This window comes from Erpetoichthys calabaricus, chromosome 1 (assembly GCF_900747795.2).
Source record: "Erpetoichthys calabaricus chromosome 1, fErpCal1.3, whole genome shotgun sequence".
Lineage (NCBI taxonomy): Eukaryota > Metazoa > Chordata > Cladistia > Polypteriformes > Polypteridae > Erpetoichthys > Erpetoichthys calabaricus.
The window spans coordinates 293,334,685-293,359,055 of NC_041394.2; the positions used below are offsets into that span (position 1 = coordinate 293,334,685).

The 24,371-nt window shown below is 40.2% G+C and overlaps 1 protein-coding gene across 4 annotated transcripts in view; it reads right to left on the bottom strand.

Annotated features, from left to right (window-relative positions):
• anks1b (ankyrin repeat and sterile alpha motif domain containing 1B) overlaps window positions 1-24,371 on the bottom strand; it is a 1,280,504-nt gene that overhangs the window by 633,434 nt on the left and 622,699 nt on the right. For 3 of the 4 annotated variants that reach the window (XM_028816795.2, XM_051924626.1, XM_051924628.1), the window contains exon 9: window positions 8,426-8,557. The exons of the other annotated variant lie outside the window; for it this stretch is intronic. In XM_028816795.2, coding sequence (XP_028672628.2) covers window positions 8,426-8,557 — 132 coding nt within the window. The remainder of the gene's footprint in view (window positions 1-8,425; window positions 8,558-24,371) is intronic. 4 annotated transcript variants of the gene reach the window in all.

A 24,371-nucleotide genomic window follows, 5' to 3' on the forward strand; every position in this document is an offset into this window, starting at 1 on the left:
ATGACTGAGGAAGGTGGAACATGAAGCAAAACTGTATAGAACAGACATGAGATGTGGGGAATGTCACAGAGCTGACAGAAAGACTTTGATGTGGAGGTGTTCAGTATTTTGCTGAGGAAAAACCTATTAAGATGGGTTGGTCATGTGGAGCAATGCATGATTAAGTGAAGAAATTAATCAAAATAGAGATGGAAGGGATGAAGTTGAAAGGGAGGCCAAAGAAGATGTGATTGGAGGTGGTGTCACATGATATGAAAAGAATGAGACTCACAATAAAGGACTCACATGACTACAGAAAATGCAAGAAAAACATCTGGGGGACAACCATTAACCTGAGTAAGGGCAGAAAATGAGATGTTACACTGGTGATGATGATCTATGTTTTTGTTTAATTTAATCTTAAGCAATTACAATTTAAAAAATACTGAATATTCATTACAAGTATAAACTGTGCATTGCTAAACATGATAAGCACCAAAAATAAATATACAGAATGTTTAGATATCACATTTAATCAATATAAACATAAAGACTATAAATATGGTATATGTTATGGGGCACTGGAGAAAAGGACACAAAATCTTCAATGTCATCCAAGGTCTGGATCTGAGCGGACACATAGATTACTGTAGTTATGCTGCTGACTACCATTTTTTCAGTGATGTCTTTTTTTTGTCATTTTGTAGGTTTGTACTTCATGGGGGCTGGCTGGAATTTGGTCATTATATTATGGTTAGGCTTGTAATGCATGTGTTATGTAATCACGACAGCCACATAATAAATGATGGTCACTTTCATGAATATTGTCAGACCTTAGTAAATAGACAAGGAAAGAATTTTGTGAAATGTTTTCTGATAAAGACTTTATCATTGATTAACTACTTCAAATTCTATAACAGCCCTTGTACTTTGGCATATAATTTGCACATCTGAGTTTAGTAAAACCTGACTATCACCCTGTCCCCCTGGGAATAAATTAAGTGCTATGTTATTAAATGAAAATCCCAGAAAGATAGGGAAGTGCTGGGTCCTGGTGGGGTAAGTAATGTATTACTCCAGAATGCCAGGTGGTATTTGACACAGTCATAGGCATAAGATTTGCTAGTTCTTTGAAGAATATGGAGAGACCAGCATATAAGTTCTGGAGTTAATTACTTTCGGGGCATGGAAATGGATGAAGGTTTAATGTTCAAGTATTACAGTCAGAGAGGGGGCATTTTAACTATGAATAGGTATTTGGAAGGATAAGAACACCTGGGGCCACTTGGTGGAGCCCTAGGCATACACACTTAGTAGTTCCACAGGACAATTCTGTTCATGGAAGTGATTTTGGAAGTTGTGCAAGAAGTGGTCTCTGGGTATCTCCCTCTAGAGAGACCTACAGGTGAGTATGGTGTTGGGATGAGTGGAGGGACTAGTTATAAATGGATTAGGGACTAGTTATAAATGATGACAGTTTAATGAGAGGTACGGGAGGATCTATCTATCTATCTATCTATCTATCTATCTATCTATCTATCTATCTATCTATCTATCTATCTATCTATCTATCTATCTGGTCTCTGATGCTTGATTTAATAATCAGTCAGTCTGGACATTAAAGTAGTTCATGACTGCAACATTCTGCATTCAAAGTACAGATTAAGGCAAAAGCCAGCTGGGTATCCAATTAAAAAGAGCTAACAAATAAGGAGTGCTGATGCTTTATATTCAAAAGCGAGTATGTTTATGACAGAAATAAGAGCGTACCAGAAAATACTACTTTAATATTCAAAATTTTTGAATTAGCATATGTCTGTACACCTCACTGTTTCTTTAAGCTTCACATATTGCATTTTATAAATAGGAAACCAAACATAATGAGTGTAGAGAGCAGAAGACTTTTTCACAAAAGCAAAATGCACTGAATAAATAATTGGAGTCAAATAAAGTGATAGCAAAACTTGGTTCCTGCTGACTGTGATAAAGGAATATAAAACCTATGTATAAAAGAAAGAATTTTTTTCCCACGTACAGCATATTCGGATTAGTGGCTCTCGGTCTTTAATGAACCCTTCAACAGATGTCACTTTAAGTGAGGCATCATTCAAAGGGAACTGGGAGAGAAGATTAACTATAGCAGCCCTAGAGGGGAAAGGATTCTCTCATTATAGCTTCACAGATGATTTACAATGGGCCCAGTCTCTCATTACAGATAATGCAACACATTTATCGAAATCAAATTATACAGCACAACAAACAGTAATCATATTTCCAAGATCAACTGAAAGCTGGAAGTATTCACAATGGATGAAAGCAAATGTATGTTTCTAGCTGTTGTACAATCTCTTAGATAAAATGTATGAAATATGGACTCTAGCTTGCCATGCATGGCCTAAGGCCAGTATTTCACATAAAATGTGCTCACTTGTTCCTGGTGCGGGTTGCAGATTAGACAGAAACTTTGTGGCTAATTTGAAGTGGAGAGGACTGTCAGTCCTGCACATGGTTAATGCACAATGGGCCAGTTTGGCTTAAGGCTTATCTTTGGACTAAGGAAGAAAAGCGATGCTAGTCTGGGAAAAACGTACACTTTCCACCAAAACCACACCAGGTAGAAACTGAACCAAGCTGAAAAGGTATTAAGGCAGCAAACTTTTAAACACGGAGGTTGCTGGTTTAATCCTCATTTCATGAGTCACTGTGTGATGCTGAACAAAACGCTTTATTTGCTTGTGGTCTTATGATTTGTTTGTGTTATGACATTTCATTTTCCCACTTAGGTGTGTTCATGCGAGTTTCTTGTCGGACTATTCAGAGAAACACGAGGTTGCTCTTTCTTTGTTATTTTATTTAAAAAAACAAAAAAAAAAAACAAAAAGCAATTCAAGATAAACTGTATTTTATTAATGAGTAAAACAAATGTATTACATGTGTATCACTTGCCCCAAATGCAGTTTGACCATAAAAACTGCATTTCTGGCTAGCAAGGATCGATTTTTTATTATATAGAATTTACTTTGCGAACGGTCAGCATTATGTTACAACTCAGAGAATTTGGGCAGCTTTGTTTTCTCTGAATTGTATTATTAGCTCTGAGTTCATAGGGCGTGCACGACTTGGAAACATTCACTTACCATTCGTCCAATCGCATCTGAATGCAGAATAACAGTAAAAAAAAAACAAAACAAATTGAAATATATCTTAGAAGGTGTATAGCACGGTGGGTTGGTGTTCACTAAAAGAAATGGAGCCATTCAAAACAGAAGTTTGTTTTTTGATTGCTTGTGTCACTCATAGGGCATTGCTCCCTCTTTCTATATCATGTTGATAAAAACCTCACAATCGGAATCCAAAGATCTTCTTGTGGCTAATCAACAAAAAAAAAAAAGAAAAATCATGGCCACAAAGGTACAATTGCAATTATGACTACACTAATGATAAAAATGACTTAAAATAAACTGATGCTCAGTAATTCAGGATTCTCAAAGGCCAAGGAATAACAGCAGCACTTTTTTATAGTCAAATCAGTAAAGAAGACCTGTGCGTAAACGGGGTAGAGAAAAGCAGATAGTTTAATGATATTTCTAAGTGACAATGGATTATAACACGGGCTGAAATTTATTTTTATCTCTGAAATACCGTGATGATGATTTTTTTGGGTGTTTATGTTTTCCATTTATTCTATACTGAATGAATTGAAAGTAGAAGTGGCATGGTGGCGGAATGGTCCACTTCATAGCTTAATTCCTGTCTAGGTGCGGTCTGCACATTCTCCTTATGTTCCAATGCATTTTTCTCCCACCTCCCAAAGACATGAATGATAGGTCAATTAGCAGCTCCAAATTGGTTGGTGCATTCATGGGAGTGGCTTGTGATGGACTGGTCACCCATACACAGATGTTTTCCACCTTATTTGTGATGCAGTCAGGATAGACTCTGATCTTCATGATCTCTTCTGAACTAAGAAGAAAATGAGTAAGTGTATGCATGATAATCATGTCAATTAAATATATTATATCAGAGACACAGTACTGTATATCTAGTCAATCAGATGTATGTCTTTTGTAGTTCTGGTGGAGAAAGAAAACAAGAACAGCATGACCACTGTACCAAATTAATAGGTGACTATAAATACACATTCTATTCATATACAGCCAGACTGGACTGGAACAAATATCCTCTCTACTATGACAAAAAGGAACACTCAAAACAACAGGCAATGCAGAAGACAAAGAATGTGTTAGGATAGGTCAGTCAGCTAGAGGACAAGGTTAGTGCTTGAAGCTGCATAGTCTGTGCATGTGTGTGTCAGACAGCAGTGTAAGTTAGGCACTGCTCCTCGTGGGGTTACGTGGTATGCAGACAGAAATAAAGAGAAGATATGCCTTGAGGTTTTTACAGTGTTGACAGAGCCCTTCATCTTGCTACAACTCCATGACAGTGATATCTTGATGGTTAACAACTGTGAAATGTACGAAAACAATACAATGAGTGCAGCTTTCAACGAATGGATTCCCTGTCCATGGTTGGTTAATGCCCAGCACCCACTGATGCCAAGATAAACATCTGTCTTCCACCGACTCAGTTTTATCAATAACCTGCATTTCACACCACAAATATACTTCAGTCTGTGTTAAAACGAGTTGGCACTGATCAAATAAATGAGAATTCCCCTAAGAAAAGCCTCTGTGAAGATTTTTTATCGCATCTTTGAAAACTAAACTTCACAACTTCAGATGAAAGATACAGTACCTTTCTAAAATTGCTCAGGTTTTAGTTGTGACAGTTATATTTCCTGACAGGATTAAAACAATCAGAAAAGACACATTTAAAACTCACTTGATTGGATCCTTTAATTAAAGGAACTCAAACATTTTGTTTTAAAGTATAGCAGTACACTGCAATGGGCTGGCGCCCTGCCTGGGGTTTGTTTCCTGCCTTGCGCCCTGTGTCAGCTGGGATTGGCTCCAGCAGACTCCCGTGACCCTGTAGTTAGGATGTAGCGGGTTGGATAATGGATTGATGTAGTATAGCAGTACATAGCAGTAAATTGTTAAGCCATACATTTACATTCACAAATGTGCACAGTACAGTTAAACACCCAGTAAAACAAATTCAATTGATTACCACAAACAAATTATGACAAAATGACATTCATTAACATTACAATTGAAATATGATCAGGTGAGGATAGAAGAGGTGGAGGAGATCAACCTCTGGAGAGTCAATAGTTAGTTTTAAAAAATAAAGTTCCGATCAAAGTCAGACAAAATCACACTTCTGATATGGACACCCATCCCTACCTAGGTACAGTAGGCTAGTTTATGGTGGACAATGTGTAAAAAAAAAAACTTAAAAACTTTTCTTATTGAATCCTAAGACTGCTAGAATGTCTGGTTACCTCCTTATGGACAGGAACAATAACTTTGCAGTGGCACAGCAGGAGTTTCAGAAGAGAAACTGAACAGATTAGGTTAAAGTTCATGTACCCCTTCAATACAGCCATGCGTGTCTGATAACACAATATCTGCTAATGTGTCAACAGTGGCCATCTTCATGAAGGAAAGAAGCCACTAGAAAGATGAACTCTGTTAAAAGTTATGATTGGAAAGAAAGTTACAGAGTACCAGAAATTTCTGGACTTCCAGTCTCTTATGGAAAAAAAAAATCCTTAAAAACACAAGTGTGTGGCTGTGAGAACCCAAGCTTCTTTATTTTTTTCTTATTCCTGTCATATTTTTTTAAAATAAAATGCACGACTGCAAGCAAATAAAGGGATCTTTGTGTGTTTGCACTCCTTCAGTTCTTTTAACCATTTGTCAGCAGTGAAGAATCACTCAGGGTGTCTCCTCTGTCCCTTCCATGTTTTCTAAGAGACAGCCTAGCCAGCAAACCCAGGACGCCTAAGTCAGAAGCCGGCCTTTTGACTTCTACTACAACAGAAACAGTATGGTACTATGCAGGACTGTCACCTCCCTAAATTTGCCTCACCCTTAACGGATACCAGACAAGCCCCAAAATGTTAACAGCTAGGAATTGCTGTTGGGCAATCAATTGCTGAGGGACTCATCTCTCTCTCTGTTTCATGTCCATACAACATAAGGTTACCCAGAAACCTACGGCCTCATGATCAGAAGCAAATACTTATTCAGATGAACAAAAGCTTCTTGACTGCTACAATGGATATGGAGTCATATTACACAGAGGATTTGCTTTTCCGCCCTGTCCAAGAATATTTTTAAGGTAGAAAGCAGTATGTATTGAAATGTTCTGCGGGACAAAGCAGCCATGCCCATATAACTTCTACCTTCACCACAGATATTTAAAACATAAAGCTGTCTATACCCAAAAGAAATTTGATACAGCATAATGATATTCACCAGCCAAAATGGATGAAATGAGGAGGAACACCACACTGCTTTTCCACTTGGCTTTGAACTGGCACAGAAATAATGGATGTTTGTAAATTATTTCTGAATTGTTGGAGATCAGCACTAGCAGGTTCAACAAGTCGATTCAGGCTCCAGTTTCAGCATAGTTCACACAATGATTGACTTTTTAATTTAGCCAAAGACAGTGTGCACACACACACACACACACACACACACACACACACACAATAAGAAATATAATATATTTCCTGAAGGTGTTTTTTCCAATTCAAGATTCTGGAAGAATTTGGCAAACACCAAATCTGTAAAGAATATAAAGTCATCCAAAGGTATGTTTTCTTCCAGGCCAATTTAGAATTCTAAAATAGTTTACCCTTGTGTCTTTTGACTGTAAGGATGGAAACCAGAATTCCCACTGAGAGTCCATCTGAACAACACAAAAAAGTTCCTCACAAATAGAGGTTTGCCAGTCAAATCAGGCAACCTACAGCACTTCCATGCCATTCAAATTATAATCTGCATTTAAAAAGGAAACCTCTAGCTACTGAATACTTACATTTCCCAATAAGACTTGGACAGGCCTTACTAGTGTTTCTGTCAGAAATGGCCAAGGTGCTATAAGTCACTTAAACTTTATTCACTCCCAAACCTGTGCAGGTTAATTTCTGAGGTGCCAATCAAGTGTATTAATCATTTCTTGAGCCATTCATCAAGTTTCTGAAGCTGCTTTTTCAATTATGTGAGTCATGGGCAGTCTCGAAGGCCACTTCAGGTACCATGCAGTCATTGAAGGACTTGCTCAGGGACACACATATACTGATACTGTCATTTATATTACCTCAGGCCCATTAATCTAAAGAGTATCTTTGTGAAATCAGAACTTTGAGAACATTTTGACAAGAATAGGCCATTCAGCCTCATAAAACTTGTGAATCCTATCCACCTCAATTCTCCAAAATAGCATTAAGTGGAGTTTTAAAGATCTCTAAAGTCCTGCTCTCTACCATATTACTTGGCAACTTATTCCATGTGTCTCTGGTTCTCTGTGTGATGAAAATGTGGGGATACACTAAAGTATGCAGGCAAAAGCTGTTTAAACACTGGAAAATATATTCATTTCATATGGCTAGGCCAGAAAATGGTCCTTGACAGGGCGAGGTGTAAGCACTAGCCCCCTCATAATTTAATGTGTTCAGAGCTACTCTACTTCTTTTTGGAATGTTCTAAGTTAAGTTTTTCTGTTCAGTTGACACTTTCATTCAGTAAGCTTCCTTTCACATTTTACTGCTCAGCTGCCCGTCATTTCAAAGCCTTTCATGGTCTGCAAGATCTTTGGAAACTTTATAAAAGAAAAGCAAGTGAAATTCCTCAAAAACCTACAACAAAAGTATCTTTTGAAAAGATGTCTTAGGTTATTCAGCGGGGCCCATTTGCTCTACTCATCAGTGAAATGGCTGTCCCGCTTGGAACACAGAAAACAGGAGTTGTCAGTGGCAAGTTTCTTTGTGAGTGAAAGCACTGCAGCTGAATCTGGCACCCCGCATGCAACTACAAATGTTGGACGCAGCGCAAAGAAAGGACTGCCTGACTGTGCAGGGATCTGGCATTTAGTGTCACAAAACAAGCCATTGCTATCACACGTGTTAGCTAAGTAAAGTAGGTAAAGGTCATGTCTTCTTGGAAGTACGGGAGATGAAATACTACACAACCATACCCGTAGCGGGACAGAAAGAAAAAAAATCAGTTCAAAGTGTCCCCAGAGACGGACATACCATATGCCTGGAGCTGAATCACTGTATCGTTAAAAGTCTATGTTCTGTTTCTTTATGTAGAAGCTTAAAATCACAAACTGTGAAAGGAGAATCGAGGAAGGCCTTTCAACATCACAATTTAAAATGGCTCAATAAACTTTACATAAAATATCACAGAGCTGACATTACTCTACATCTTGTTTATGAGAAAAAAAAAACTATCTGTGAATGTAAATCTCAGAGATGGGACTGCTGTTTAAAACAATGTATTCTACAAAGACGTGCAAACAAGCTTAATACCTGAGAGATGCTAGGGAATCCCAGATTCCTGCAGCCATTACAGGGTGTTAATGCCTCCCATAAGCCCGCAGGCCCACAGCTTCTCTCACCTTCCTCCTCTTCAGATGGAGGGATTAAGGGGGGTGACGGTCGCTGCACAGATAAAAAAAGAAATATTAACTAAAAAGAAAGCAATCAGTTCTCTACATATTCAGCAACGGCAAGAAAAACTTTTATGTCAACAATTCTCATCAATGATTATGTCTGCCTTTACTTAAAACACTTGCTGCAGTTCAAAGTACACAGCCAGCACCATTTTGATATGGAACAAGAAGAACATGCAAGAAGCCACATGTGAAAGGCACAAAGATGGAACGTAGCTCACTCGCAGTGTTTTTATAGCAGACCCGACAATTTACACGAACAAAATGTCAGTTTTATTTGCTTGTGCTTGCATCTGCCATCAAACCGTGAATGTTAGTCATTAAGTGTGACTGTGTATGTATGTAATTCAATACGTGAGCCTGCATTGCAATATAGCTTTACTCAAACAATTTTTTTTTTGTAAAAGTTGTCTCATTCAAGGGTAAGTAGCACATTTATTATACCATTTGCATACATTGTCAGGTCTGCCGTGTCTGTGAAAACACTAATTGTGCCAGCTCCCAGTGTTGTGCTCTTCACTTGCATCTTGCTCCATCCATGTGCCATCTGACATTTTCTCCCTTGTCTACATTAAATTCATGCTGGCTGTATACTTTGTATTCCAAGTTGTGTGAAATACATTGCAATGCTATTTCAAGTGAGTTTATAGTCGTATTTTACATAATTGGAGCACCAACAGTTTTTAGTTTGTCTATTATTTTTGTCACAATGTTTCACGCATAGTGTGGGTGATTATAAGTGTGACATTTTTTATGTGATTATTTTCTAGTTGTCTGCTGAAGAGACAGCAAATGATATATGTTCAGTAATGTTGATAACAGCAGCATTTGTCGAAGTGTAAAGGATATGAAAATAAAGTCAAGTGCGAGCCGGAGGAGCTAGACAGCAATTATACCTGGGTATTAATATTCAATACCATTGCTTCTGGCAGGGGTCTCCCATATAAAAAACAAAGAAATATATCATCAATCACTTTTTCTAAATAGAACATCAGAGTTACAACAACATAGGCATTTTAAGTGCAGCAATTTAGGAAAAATCAAGAAAGAACTGGAGCATGTAATGTACACTGATGAAATATTTAAAGATTTAAAACATGTGAGGCATCAAGTGTGGCACTTCTAATATTAAACGTGGGTTCAGTAAAAGAATGGAGGGATAGATTTTCTATGCATAGTACAAAGGAAGAGTGGATTTTTTATAACAATTACATGGATAACATGTCCATCAAAGATGTGGGGGAGCATGGACGATGACCAAGCCAGTGGTTTACAGGCAACAACTACACAGGAATCAGACAATCCAGTTCTTAAATTAAATGGTCTGATTTGGGATATCACCCTACGAGGCAAAGGTGACCCAACGAAAAATTAATATGACAAAATATTATACCATGATCAGAAATTAGGCTATTCTTAAAAAGGCTTACCCTATTTTTGGTTCCAAAAAAAACACATATATCAGGTCTACATGGAATTTGAAATGAGTGGCTTTCTGGCCAACAATAATCACTTTCCAGAGAGAATTCCCAAAGCAAGTCACCTAGGCTAACTGTTAGGCATGGTATTGGCAGTATGCACAAGGAATGAGTGAACAGCTATAAAGGTCAGGACTGGGTTTAAGCTCAGGCCTAAGACCCAGAAACATCTTGTCTTTGTTTTGCCCCAGCACTTCCTCTCTAGGTATGTTTGTTGTCACACACATGTGCTTGGGAGGCAGTCGATGGGCTTAACTGGGCTTATAATGGAGAGTCAAGGGTTGACACTGTGCACTAATGCTTTCTCTCCTTCCCTTACAGATCATTAGAAGGCAAGACAAACTAAGCCCTAACCAGCTTCCCCATTCCTTTCTGGACCACACCCTCCTGCTGACCTCACTTCCACATCTTCTCTCCTGGAACCACCTCTTCCTTTCCACCACCTATAAAATCCCAACCTATATCCTCTTGTTTCAGTCCCGTTTTGGACACAGTTTTTTGTGACTACTCCGTTCCCTCTACAATATATGGGGTGGATCCCCAGACCTTTTTCATCTTTGTTTTCTTGTATTTATATTGTATACAATGTTAATCATGTTTCATTTACATCACGCAAGGGCTCTAGAAATAAAAGAAGGGGCAAATCTTCACTCCAGCTTTGAGCTTTGAACTTGCCCACTTCTGACAGGAAAAGAAAAGAGAAAATGAAATGATTATTGAGATGACTTACAAAAACAAATCATTATACATACAAGATAGCCTGCAAGAAGGTGAGAAAGGAAAAGAAACGAAATGACAGAACCATTTTTTGCTGGTCAGAGACACACTGTTCTATGATGCCCAATGAAGGATCTCAAACTTTTGTTTTGTTAGTGTACAATTGGATAAACTCATGTTACGGTGCCGTGCTAAAGAAAAATTCTGGTCACATGGTCATTCTGCTCGACTTAAAAATCTGAACATTTATATATCTAGCACATTAGTTTTGCATGCCGTTCTGAAAGTGGTAGGAGCCCTGAATAGAACAGGACAGATACTGATCATAATAATGAAAGGGTAGAAATTATAGATGAAATGTGAAGAAAGGAAATAAGTGTCATCATTCTTATGTTTTACTGGGTGAAAGACCATCCATGACATCTTATGCTGTGGCTGTGATGTGGTAACATCAGCCTATACAGTAAGGTTTAACCACTAGGCTAGTGTAGTAAGGGTTACAGATGTACTATGGATCGAAGTAAGATGGAAGCTTAGAAAATGGCAGGAGATGGTTTAAGGTTAAAGCTGTATAATCGAGGTTTCAAAAGAACAGAACCACCATAGTTTCCAGGCTGTGTCTGTGCTTTGTTGAGCAGCATAGGGTCTCTACAAAACTATTACTCATTCCAGGTTTTGAGGGAAAATGTGTGGTAGGATTTTCTTTTTCTTTAAAGCATTTTTTAATCCCTAATATATAGTATCTCCAATACCCTTAATTCATTGCTAGGCCCGATAAAATAAAATGCCAGACACCATTTCTACATTTCTTAATACTCAGTGTCTGCTGTGCCCGAGGTTTGCTTAGATCTTTTTTAATGTAATTTCCATGATTCCAGCAGCAACAAGAAAAATCTTGACCAATACCTTGATACAAAGCAATAAATATGCATTTTCTATACGACTGGAATGGGGTCCTGTGCAAGAAAAAAAAAGCTAGAAATGCAATCAATAAATTCTTGTGCATTAGAAAAAACAAAAATAAAATTTAAATTAGCAACCACTTCTACCAAACACTTTTCAGAAACCACCTGACAGGTGAAATCTAAATTACGTGCCACTGAAAGATTCACAAATATACTTAAGTAAACACTTTTTCTTATCAAAACAATAGTGTTAATATACAAAAATGTCTTTATATATGTAAAAATGGAATTGTATTGTGTGATAAAAAATAAAGAGAGAAGGCCAGCAGACCCAGTACCTCACACACTAGATAGCTTTTATTTTCTTAAACTCAGCAACTGCTGATAGTAATAAAACTGTAAAAAGACTTTTGTTTTTAATTAAGGGTTTTTTTTTTTTATAGGTACACCCATTAATGAAATGGTTTGGGCTTTATAAAATCCCTGTCACAGTGTATGCTTTTGGAAACAATTACCAAACCAGTTAATAATACAGTATACTGTAGCAGGATCTGATGCATCAGTCAATGACTTTATTTTATCTACTGCCTGTCATTTTGTGGTATCACAAACTATTTTCAACACAAATAAAAATCTACTATAATACACTGAAATCTATTACTCTCCATCAACAAACTAATCTTTACTTTAGAACGTATAGTGTTTGTCATTTTTAGATATCATCACAAAACAGTTTACAGTGAACTATAACATGAATCAGTCATCCAATCTTTCTTTTTCAGACTTCATTGATTATGTACAGAGTCACAGGGTCCCAGCCCCACTGGAACCAGCCCTGGATAGGTTGCCAGTCCTACACAGGGTGAACACCCCGATTAATTTAATTTATATATACCTTTCATTTTATATGCTAACCATTTACAAAACCAATTCACAAACCAGTATAACATGAGAAAATCCATTACTATACTTAATTAACTTATTTATACATTACTAGCTATGCTACCCATCTAAGGTGGGTTACAGACCTTAGCATTAATGTTTCCAGTGCACCATGCAATGCATATGTCTCTGTTATATGCCATTTGGTATGCAATTCGTAAAAGCAGTGTTAATGTTCATGATGCGTCATCTGTTGGAATGACAAATGCAATGCATTTTATTACTAGAAATGCTTGTGATGTGCCATCGTTGGAATGACAGAAACAGAGCAGCTGGTATGAGAGGCAGACAAATACACAGACACTTACTGTATCCTACTGTTATGGTGAACTGGTTAAGGTATACACAAAAAAAAGAAAAACTGGTCAGAAACTATTTAGGACTTCAGCATACTGTTGGTCAAGTAATGCATTACTGTACAAATACTTCAAAGTCTCAAACTTTGGGATCTTGGGGGCAAGATGGGGCATAGTCTTGCAGCACCAGATGCCAGGCAAGAATAAGCTTTGGGCCAAAGTCTTCACAGGGACACCTATATACACGCCCATTCAGAGCTAATTTAAATTAACTAATTAACTGGACTATCCATGTAAGAAAAACAAACGTACTCAGAGAAAACCGCACATAAGCATGGTAAGACCATGCAGATGCCACTCAGACAAAAAACATGCAGACATTTTGAACTCAGGACACATTATCTATTAGGTAGCAGAATTAGCCATCTGTTCCGCCACTGGAAATAGTTGTTGATACTCCCAACAGACGATGCCAGATGATATAACAAATTGCAATACACTACAGTTTTCATCGCAAAAGCAACTTAATTCTGCATTTAGCATTACCATCTTATCTTTTACATTTATAAATGCATTTTTCTAAGAACACTTAGGTGAAACATATAGCAAATGCACAATTTACAAAAGGTCTAACAATAGTATATCTGTAGAAAAAAATAATTCCTACTGTTTGCCCAGATTGATTTCTGCAGCATATGAAGGATATTTCCTTGACACCTGACAGAATCAATTTTTCAAATTCAGTTATCTGGTACAATAAAAATAAATATGTGAATTATGTATGTACTTTCTTGTAGCTGCATATAAATGCTGGCCCAGTTCAAAGTGTCCCAAGTAGATTGTAGCTGGGAAAGGATAACAAGCATACACTGCAAAAACAAACAGTGGTGGTATTTGGTGGAAAGTTGGCATAATCCTAGCCAAAAGGTAAAAATTAGATGGAGTGCTGAAAAAATGTTTAACATATCCTTCAAATTATAACAAGCAGTAATTTAAATTAAAGCAGAGCAACAAAGGTTAATAATTATAGTACTTCTTTGAACATATTGACTGTCTTTTAGCTTTTCACAGATTTTTTTATTTCTCTCTTCATCCATTTCTGAACCTGTCTCAAGCTGTATCTTATCTTAGCAGAATGCAACCCTGAGTGGGGTGTGCAGGGCACAGTTATGTACATACCTACACTCTCTCAGACCTGTCCAATAACCAACAGCAAATTAACTTGTGTTTAAAAATTGTACAGTAGCAATGAGATGCATGCTTTAATGTGTTAATTTGTTAATGAATTATACATTTTTCGTGAACAAAAAAGACAATTCAGTTTTCAAATACTCAAAAACATTTGAGACATAAGAAATTGAACAAATGAAAGGAGACCATGTAGTGCATTAATCTTATATGTTTAGCTAACAGCTAAGCCATCCCAATATCTCATCTATATCTCTCTATTATAAAAAAAATCTTAAGACAAGACAAGACTATTGCAAGAGATTTTTTCAAGTCCCGTCCTCCTCTCAACCATTTCAGGTTCACATCCCCAGACCATGGTCCTCTCACCTCTCATTCGTATGAATGCTTTTGTCAGACACAGTTCCTGCGCTCTCAGCTCTTATAAATTTTTACGATCAAATTGGGAAATTGGTTAAATGTGTATCAATAGACTATGCTGAAATGGTGGTGATGTTGCAGAAGATGAAAACATTAACTTACAATATCCAATAGAATGTCTACAACCATTAACATCGTCCGGTTTTCCACTGGCTGTATTACTGTTGAAAGAAGGATGTATTGTAATGTTATTGTGTAATTTATGTCTGAGTGATGGGCTATGCAATAGGAAAAGATTAATCCATCCATCCATCCATTGTCTCCCGCTTATCCGAGGTCGGGTTGCGGGGGCAGCAGCTTGAGCAGAGATGCCCAGACTTCCCTCTCCCCGGCCACTTCTTCTAGCTCTTCCGGGAGAATCCCAAGGCGTTCCCAGGCCAGTCGAGAGACATAGTCCCTCCAACATGTCCTGGGTCTTCCCCGGGGCCTCCTTCCGGTTAGACGTGCCCGAAACACCTCATCAGGGAGGCGTCCAGGAGGCATCCTGATCAGATGCCCGAGCCACCTCATCTGACTCCTCTCGATGCGGAGGAGCAGCGGCTCTACTCTGAGCCCCTCCCGGATGACTGAGCTTCTCACCCTATCTTTAAGGGAAAGCCCAGACACCCTGTGGAGGAAACTCATTTCAGCCACTTGTATTCGCGATCTCGTTCTTTCGGTCACTACCCATAGCTCATGACCATAGGTGAGGGTAGGAACATAGATCGACTGGTAAATTGAGAGCTTCGCCTTGCGGCTCAGTTCCTTTTTCACCACGACAGACCGATGCAGCGCCCGCATTACTGCGGATGCCGCACCGATCCGCCTGTCGATCTCACGCTCCATTCTTCCCTGACTCGTGAACAAGACCCCGAGATACTTGAACTCCTCCACTTGGGGCAGGATCTCGCTACCAACCCTGAGAGGGCACTCCACCCTTTTCCGGCTGAGGACCATGGTCTCGGATTTGGAGGTGCTGATTCTCATCCCAGCCGCTTCACACTCGGCTGTGAACCGATCCAGAGAGAGCTGAAGATCACGGCCTGATGAAGCAAACAGGACAACATCATCTGCAAAAAGCAGTGACCCAATCCTGAGCCCACCAAACCGGACCCCCTCAACGCCCTGGCTGCGCCTAGAAATTCTGTCCATAAAAGTTATGAACAGAATCGGTGACAAAGGGCAGCCCTGGTGGAGTCCAACTCTCACTGGAAACGGGTTCGACTTACTGCCGGCAATGCGGACCAAGCTCTGGCACCGATCGTACAGGGACCGAACAGCCCTTATCAGGGGGGCCGGTACCCCATACTCTCGGAGTACCCCCCACAGGATTCCCCGAGGGACACGGTCGAATGCCTTTTCCAAGTCCACAAAACACATGTAGACTGGTTGGGCAAACTCCCATGCACCCTCCAGGACCCTGCTAAGGGTATAGAGCTGGTCCATTGTTCCGCGACCAGGACGAAAACCACAATGTTCCTCCTGAATCCGAGGCTCGACTATCTGACGGACCCTCCTCTCCAGGACCCCTGAATAGACTTTTCCAGGGAGGCTGAGGAGTGTGATCCCTCTGTAGTTGGAACACACCCTCCGATCCCCCTTCTTAAAGAGGGGGACTACCACCCCGGTCTGCCAATCCAGAGGCACTGTCCCTGATGTCCATGCGATGTGGCAGAGGCGTGTCAACCAAGACAGTCCTACAACATCCAGAGCCTTTAGGAACTCCGGGCGTATCTCATCCACCCCCGGGGCCCTGCCACCAAGGAGTTTTTTGACCACCTCGGTGACCTCAGTCCCAGAGATGGGGGAGCCCACCTCTGAGTCCCCAGGCTCTGCTTCCTCATTGGAAGGCATGTTAATGGGATTGAGGAGGTCTTCGAAGTACTCCCCCCACCAACCCACAACGTCCCGAGTCGAGGTCAGCAGCGCACCATCCTCACCATATACAGTGTTGACACTGCACTGCTTCCCCTTCCTGAGACGCCGGATGGTGGACCAGAATCTCCTCGAAGCCGTCCGAAAGTCGTTCTCCATGGCCTCCCCAAACTCCTCCCACGCCCGAGTTTTTGCCTCAGCAACCACCAAAGCCGCATTCCGCTTGGCCTGCCGGTACCTATCAGCTGCCTCCAGGGTCCCACAGGACAAAAGGGACCGGTAGGACTCCTTCTTCAGCTTGACGGCATCCTTCTCCGCCGGTGTCCACCAACGGGTTCGGGGATTGCCGCCACGACAGGCACCGACCACCTTACGGCCACAGCTCCGGTCAGCTGCCTCAACAATAGAGGCACGGAACATGGCCCATTCGGACTCAATGTCCCCCACCTCCCTCGGGATGTGGTCGAAGTTCTGCCGGAGGTGGGAGTTGAAGCTACTTCTGACAGGGGGCTCTGCCAGACGTTCCCAGCAGACCCTCACAACACGTTTGGGCCTACCACGCCTGACCGGCATCCTCCCCCACCATCGAAGCCAACTCACCACCAGGTGGTAATCAGTTGACAGCTCCGCCCCTCTCTTCACCCGAGTGTCCAAGACATGTGGCCGCAAGTCCGACGACACGACCACAAAGTCGATCATCGAACTGAGGCCTAGGGTGTCCTGGTGCCAAGTGCACATATGAACACCCCTATGCTTGAACATGGTGTTCGTTATGGACAATCCGTGACGAGCACAGAAGTCCAATAACAAAACACCGCTCGGGTTCAGATCGGGGGGGCCATTCCTCCCAATCACGCCCTTCCAGGTCTCACTGTCATTGCCCACGTGAGCATTGAAGTCTCCCAGCAGAACGAGGGAGTCCCCAGAAGGTATGCCTTCTAGCACCCCCTCCAGGGACTCCAAAAAGGGTGGGTACTCTGAACTGCTGTTCGGTGCATACGCACAAACAACAGTTAGGACCTGTCCCCCCACCCGAAGGCGAAGGAAGGCTACCCTCTCGTCCACCAGGGTAAACCCCAATGTACAGGCTCCAAGTCGGGGGGCAATAAGTATACCCACACCCGCTCTGCGCCTCTCACCAGGGGCAACTCCAGAGTGGTACAGAGTCCAGCCCCTCTCAAGGAGATTGGTTCCAGAGTCCAAGCTGTGCGTCGAGGTGAGTCCGACTATATCTAGCCGGAACCTCTCAACTTCGCGCACTAGCTCAGGCTCCTTCCCCTTCAGAGAGGTGACATTCCACGTCCCAAGAGCCAGCTTCTGTAGCCGAGGATCGGACCGCCAAGGTCCCCGCTTTCGGCCACCACCCAACTCACACTGCACCCGACCTCCTTGACCCCTCCCATAGGTGGTGAGCCCATGGGAAGGGGGACCCACATTGCCTCTTCGGGCTGTGCCCGACCGAGCCCCATGGGTGCAGGCCCGGCCACCAGGCGCTCGCCATCGAGCCCCACCTCCAGGCCTGGCTCCAGAGTGGGGCCCCGGTGACCCGCGTCCGGGCAAGGGAAAACGCCGTCCAAAATTGTTTTTCATCATAGGAGGTTTTGTTTAACCGCTCTTTGTCTCATCCCTCACCTAGGACCAGTTTGCCTTGGGTGGCCCTACCAGGGGCATAAAGCCCCGGACAACAGAGCTCCTAGGATCACAGGGACACGCAAACCCCTCCACCACGATAAGGTGGCGGTTAAAGGTTAAAATTAAATCGTATTCAAAATTGTTCAAACAATTCTGACGTAAAATTTTAATAGACGACAAGAAAGGTAATGTAGTACATCTTCCGCGGAAAACATTAGACACCAAAGGAGATCTTGATATACCATTCATATTAAAACGTTTACAGTTTCCCGTTAGAAAAGCTTTTGCTATGACAATTATCAAAATCACAGGGACAAACATTTGAAAAATTTGGTTTATTTATTAGAGAGAAAGAAATGATATTCACTCACGGGCAGGTATATGTTGCGTTGTCATGATGTAACTCTAAACACGGAATCAAAATTCAATGCGATATTGACGAAAAGTTAATTCCAAATATTGTTTTTACTGAAGTTTCACAGTAAAAGTGTAAGTTTAAAAAGTATTTGCGTGTTAATTTCAAAGCCAAACAGAACGAAAGCGTGTAACGCAACGAATACCTCTAATGCAACATGAAACATAATTTTCTTTCAATTTATTACGTTTTTACTATTTTTTACTATGGTTAATTACTCGCTATAATGTAAAATAGTTAGGTCTATTATGCATATGTAACAATTCCCATGAAAATAACAATGTATTTAAATTGTACATCCGCTTCCCCATACGCGAGCGGCAGAACCATTAAGTGGCTGGCGCGTAGCGCCTTGAGGGCAGAGCCCCCTAGTTCTTCTTAAAGGTTGTCAAGGTTTCTGCTTCGACTCCATGTGCTTCCTGGCTTCAGTTTGAAATGCACTTCCCCTTAATTTCCATTGATGTCCTCGAGTATGTGATTCATATTTTAAGCTGAAAGAATGTTGCTGGAACTACTTTATCAATGCCTTTGAGGAGTTTAAACAGGTTTAATTTTATAAGTCTGTCAAAATGATGTAAAGCTTTGTAGCATCTCAGATTATTTATTTATTTATTTGTTTTGTTTGTTTGTTTTATTGACATTAGCCTTTTTTAGCAGAAAATATCCACTGGAGCTTGCAAACAATGCAGCTGAAAATGTTGAGCGATTTCAGATGAGGTTTCTTGCTTCTCCATTTTCTTGTCAGTTTGTTAATTTTAAATATTGTACAAATCAGCCTGGGGCATAACAGTGACGCAGTTGGAGAGTTGTTGCCTTACAGTAAGGAGACCAGGGTTTGTGTCCTGGGTCCTCCCTCCCTCCATGGAGTTTGCAAGTTCTGCCTGCATGGGTTTCCTCCAGGTGCCCCAGTTTCCTTCCACAGATCAAAGAGATTCAAGTTAGGTGGACTGGCAATCCTAAATTGGCTCTAGTGTGTGGTTGATGTGTGTGTGTGTGTGTGTTTGCCCTGCAATGGACTGGCACCCTGTCCAGGGTGTGTTCCTTTCTTGATCCCTGTGGTAGCTGGGATAGACTCCAGAAGACTGGTTCGACCCTGTTCAGGACTAAACATGTTAGAAAATGACTGACCGACAAATCAGCCTTCAAATACTCCTGTCAGTTGATGTTTGAGAGACAGTCCTAGTTTGTAGTGTGTAAGAGTACTTGATTTTAACATAACAATGCCTGTAAATTACTTAAGTCAATTCTTTCTAGTAATATTCTGAGGGTCAAAATCAGCCAAATCACTCGACTTAAGCCTTCCCATAGCATTTGGTACAGGGGTCACTGCAGCAGTGCTTTGCAATCTATTGGAATGTAGGAATGGAATCTGTTATACAAACAACAGTAAAATTCACTTTTTCTAAACTTCCTCACATGATAAAAAGCAAAAGAAAAAAAATCCCAATATTTGGCACAAATATTGCCATAGTCTACTAAGCTGAAATTTCTTCTCATGTATCTATCTACAGGTTCCCTGCAACCCTGCTCAGGATAAAGTGGGTTTAGGAGATGAATGGATGATAATATTGTCAGGAGTCAATTCTAGTGTCACATAGACGCACTATAACAGAGGTAAACTCAAATCATGATGACGGTTCTACATCGGAGCAAGAATGCACATCGCACTTTTGCCATCTCTGTACTTTGTATATGTACATGTGAAGTTCTGCACTGTACTTGTGACCTTACGCTGTAGGAAGTAAGTAAATAAATAAAGGTAAATAACATTCGATCTGGCTGTTACATACAAAGGACAGTGTATATAAGGACGGTGCATGTGCCCAAAACATTAACATTTATATGTTACTTACATAAAAGCCAGATCATGGGATCATGAACGTGGCTGAGAGAATAAAACTGAATAAAAAAAAAAAAACAAAGCTAACCTTTACAAGTATCATAAAAATACACCGGCTGTTACAGACTGGAATCAAATGTATGTTTTTATTCTAAAATAGTAAGAATACGAGCTGCCCAGTTCTCAAAACAGACTCGTACAGGATCGAACCCATGAAGTTTTGATTACCAGTCAGCAGTTGATACCATTGCGCCACCAAAGCGCTCGTAGCAAATGCGTGTCAATGTCGCACCCTAAGGCGGGTTCTTTTTCTGCAGTTATATTTTTGAATAAAAGCGCACTTGTTCTGTTGTATTTGTGAAAGTGTTTCTTTGACATTTGGAATTCAGGCTTCACACATTACACACTTCATGTCTACATTTTGTCAATTATTATTAAAACATGAAAAATATTTCTGTTTTAACGATGTGTTTACATAGATCGTTGTAGACACAGAATACACATGAAATGCAAGTGTTCCAAATAACGATCTAGTATTTATAAAAGGTGTCATTTTGCTTGACTTCTCACTCTATACAACTCTAAGCAACTGACACGTAGGTAAACGGACTTGAGCTGATAAAACTGTGCAGGGTGGGGGATTTGATAGCAGGCTGCTTGCTGTTTGCTGCTTATCCACACATTTACAGGACAAAGGACGCTGACGGAGAGGTGAGAAGCGATTTAAGGTGGAATGGATCTACGAGTTTTTTCGTAGGCTCTGGTAATTCTAGTGTTAATGTACAGAAATTTGACTTGGCAGATTTGGAGCTGCTTATAACAGAACATAACATCACATACAAATAACATAAATAGCATAACTTAAAAAGAACAACTTCAAAGCAGCAGAATAGTAAAATTATAAATGAGATGTGCAAGTGAAAGTGTGAGTCTAGAGTGTGTATACACATGCACACACATACTTGCATATACACTGTAAACATATACATCTTCAAACAGTATAAGACAGGATGCATGAATATACAAAGAAGACAGGCAAAATTACTTTGGGGAAAAAAACTTTTGAGTTGTCAGTTAGTTTCAGTTTTAATTAACCTGAAGCATTTACCAGAGGGGAGTTTGTAGAATAAGAGATGAGCTAGGTGAGATGAGTCAATGGTGACCCTTTTGACATGGTTAGTGACACAAGATGTACACAAGTCTACCACTAATGGAAGAGCACAGCCTATTATTTTCTCAGGAGACCTCACAGCACATCGTAATTTAGATTTGGAGTGTGCCATTGCTGAACCAAACAGGACAACAATGGAGAATGTGATTGCACTTTCAATTAAAGGTTTGTAAAACTGAACTAGGATTGGCTGAGAAATATTTTATTTCTTTAGTTGGTGTAAGAAGTACAATCTTTTTAAGTGCCTTTCTAATGATGGAGGTGGTGTTAATGTCCCAACTGAGAACGTTTGTGATAGTTGTGCTGAAAAATTTAAAGGATTCCACCATATTGACTGCAAGGCTCATGGGAATCTAACACAGGCCGCTGAATTATGAACAGTAGTTGAAGCAGACACTCCTGGTAGCTGAATGAAATACTGAATATAAAAGACTGAATGATACAGTCATGTCTGCACACTAACAGATGATTGCTAGAAATACATAAAACTAAACTTTAAACCAGGCTATAATACTAATTTTAGAAATTGCATGACAAGATATCTTACCCTAATGTGTATGTTATTTTCCCCTGTTTAGTGCTATACTGATAAAACAAAATAAACCTGGATTCTTTATGTAGTACTACATACTAATTAAAGGAAGCTTGTATTTTTATCTCAAATTCTTTAACATAACAAGAATATTTAATACATTTAATCTAAAAATGATTATTTTTATACATTTTAAATATATTTTCCTATTTTGAGTGCATAAAGGATGTTTACACTGACTTAATTAAATACGGGACTAAGAACTATTGTAATGTTAATTATTGATGATTTCTGTATGCATTAAACATAATAAAATGTTTAAGGCATTAAGAATAAAACACAGTTTCCAAATGAAGGGAGAACATGCACTCCATCATGCTTATTTAGTTAGCTAATGGCTAAGTTTCCCCACTATCTTACAAGTTTCTCAATTTCAGCTATGTAAATAGTGTGCTTAATGTGATGAGATTCATTTATTCTACACTGCTCATTTTCTCTCTCTACATCCTCTACAACATCTATACTTCCATACTAGCTATACATCTCAATTTTATGCTCCGACTACTGGTATCTCATAGTTGAACTACTGGAAATTCTTGATAAGGCTTGCTGCAACTATTATCTGATCTCTTGAACTCAGTGAAAACATGGCAGCTCACTTGGGGCCTCATGTATGAAACCTTGTTTAGATTCCAAACTAAAACTTTCTTTATGTTTGAAAAAGAAAAAGAGCGTGTGCACAAAAATCACTGAATTTATAAAACCGTATGTACGTGCCAGTCCAAGTTCCAATGTAAATCTCAAATCAGCTTAAAGCTATGCGCACACTTTTAATCCCTTCACTTCCCTCCCATCACCATTCAGTCCATGTTTCTGCGCTATGTTGTACAATACAGCACAAGGCATCACAATGCGGAAACCTCTGTGGGGCTGAATAGCAGTGTGGCAGGCTATGCAACAAGCGAGTTTTCAGGGATCGCAAAGATTTTTTGACTCATGTTTATTACTGACTTAGACTTCCTAGAGCTATCTTCTTCGAGTTGTATGCTGAATTGAAATCTACATTACAGGCATCATCACGCAGAAATCGTGCAATAAGTGTTCCATTGCAGGTTTTAAAAACAGTAGGGTATTTGATGCTAGTACTCCATTGCAAAGCCAGGGAACAAGCCCTGGATATAATTAAGATTCAACCCATATAGAACCGGTTTCTTTACGATCAGGGAGAGCAAGCTGAGGTCAAAAGGCAATTTGCAGCGGTTGCTGATTTTGCTAATGTAATCGGCACAATTGGTTGAACACATTTTATGATAAAGGCACCATCACAGAAAGAATTTGCTTCTGTATACAGAAAGCACTTTCATTCAATTAATATAAAAAGAATATATCAGTATCTTTCAACGAGTGTACCGCTGCACAGTGGTGAGCCATGACAGCTACTCAGGTGTGCCGTGGAAATAAGAGTGTAGTGCACCTGGGTCTGAACCTGAGAGGGATAAGTTCCTGAGGTGGTCGAGACCTGTCAGAGGAGGACAGAACTACCTGGAGAAGCTGACATAAAAGTAGCTCTGTGATCACTTTTTTGCAGACATAGCGCCTAGAGCAATTTGGACATCTGTCTGGGTGTGTGGTGTCCAGCATGCCTCACAGGGCTGGTGGATAGTGGGCATACAAGTTGCCTCTGAGGTAGAGTGAGGCAGGCAAGGGGACAAAGTGCTCACTAAAGTGCAGTGTCTGCAAATTCTGATGCCAGAGCTGCTTTTTTATTGGCTTGTCCGGTAGTCCTGCACCTTCAGACAACTGAGCATGTGTCTGAGATTTAATGTCCTTGTGGTTAGTGTGCAGTGGAATGTATTTGGTTACAAAATGCTTGCCACCACAGAAAAAAGGTTGGAAAACACTGAAAAATGTATTGCTCAAATGCATCTGAATAACGTTGCTGCGTTTTCACTTAGGTGAACCCAGGATTCCCTTATTTTATCAAATAGCAATATGAGAAGCAGACTTCAGGGTCACGCTGTTTTGTGATGGTTGGCTTCCTAGTAATGCTGCCATTGGCAGGTATGTCATAAAAACACAGTATGCCCTTGTAATGAACAAAATCAATTAGCCGTGAACTAAGGTAATTAACATTAATCATATGCATTGGGCATTGTTACCATCTTTGAAGGCCGCTGTATTGAGAGAACATGTCAGTTAACTGTAAAATGACCCTTAGGATAAAGTGGGTTTAGAAAATGGTCAGGTGGATGGACAGATGAATAATTAGTTCTGGAACAGCAGAGGACTGATAGGTCACTGAAATAAGGTTTTCTGTCCATTTTATTGTGCCTGGAGTCACTAAAATGCCAACACTAAAAACTTCTGCATAGAACTTAAGGTTGGTGTAAACATTTCATAATGTTAAGCTAAT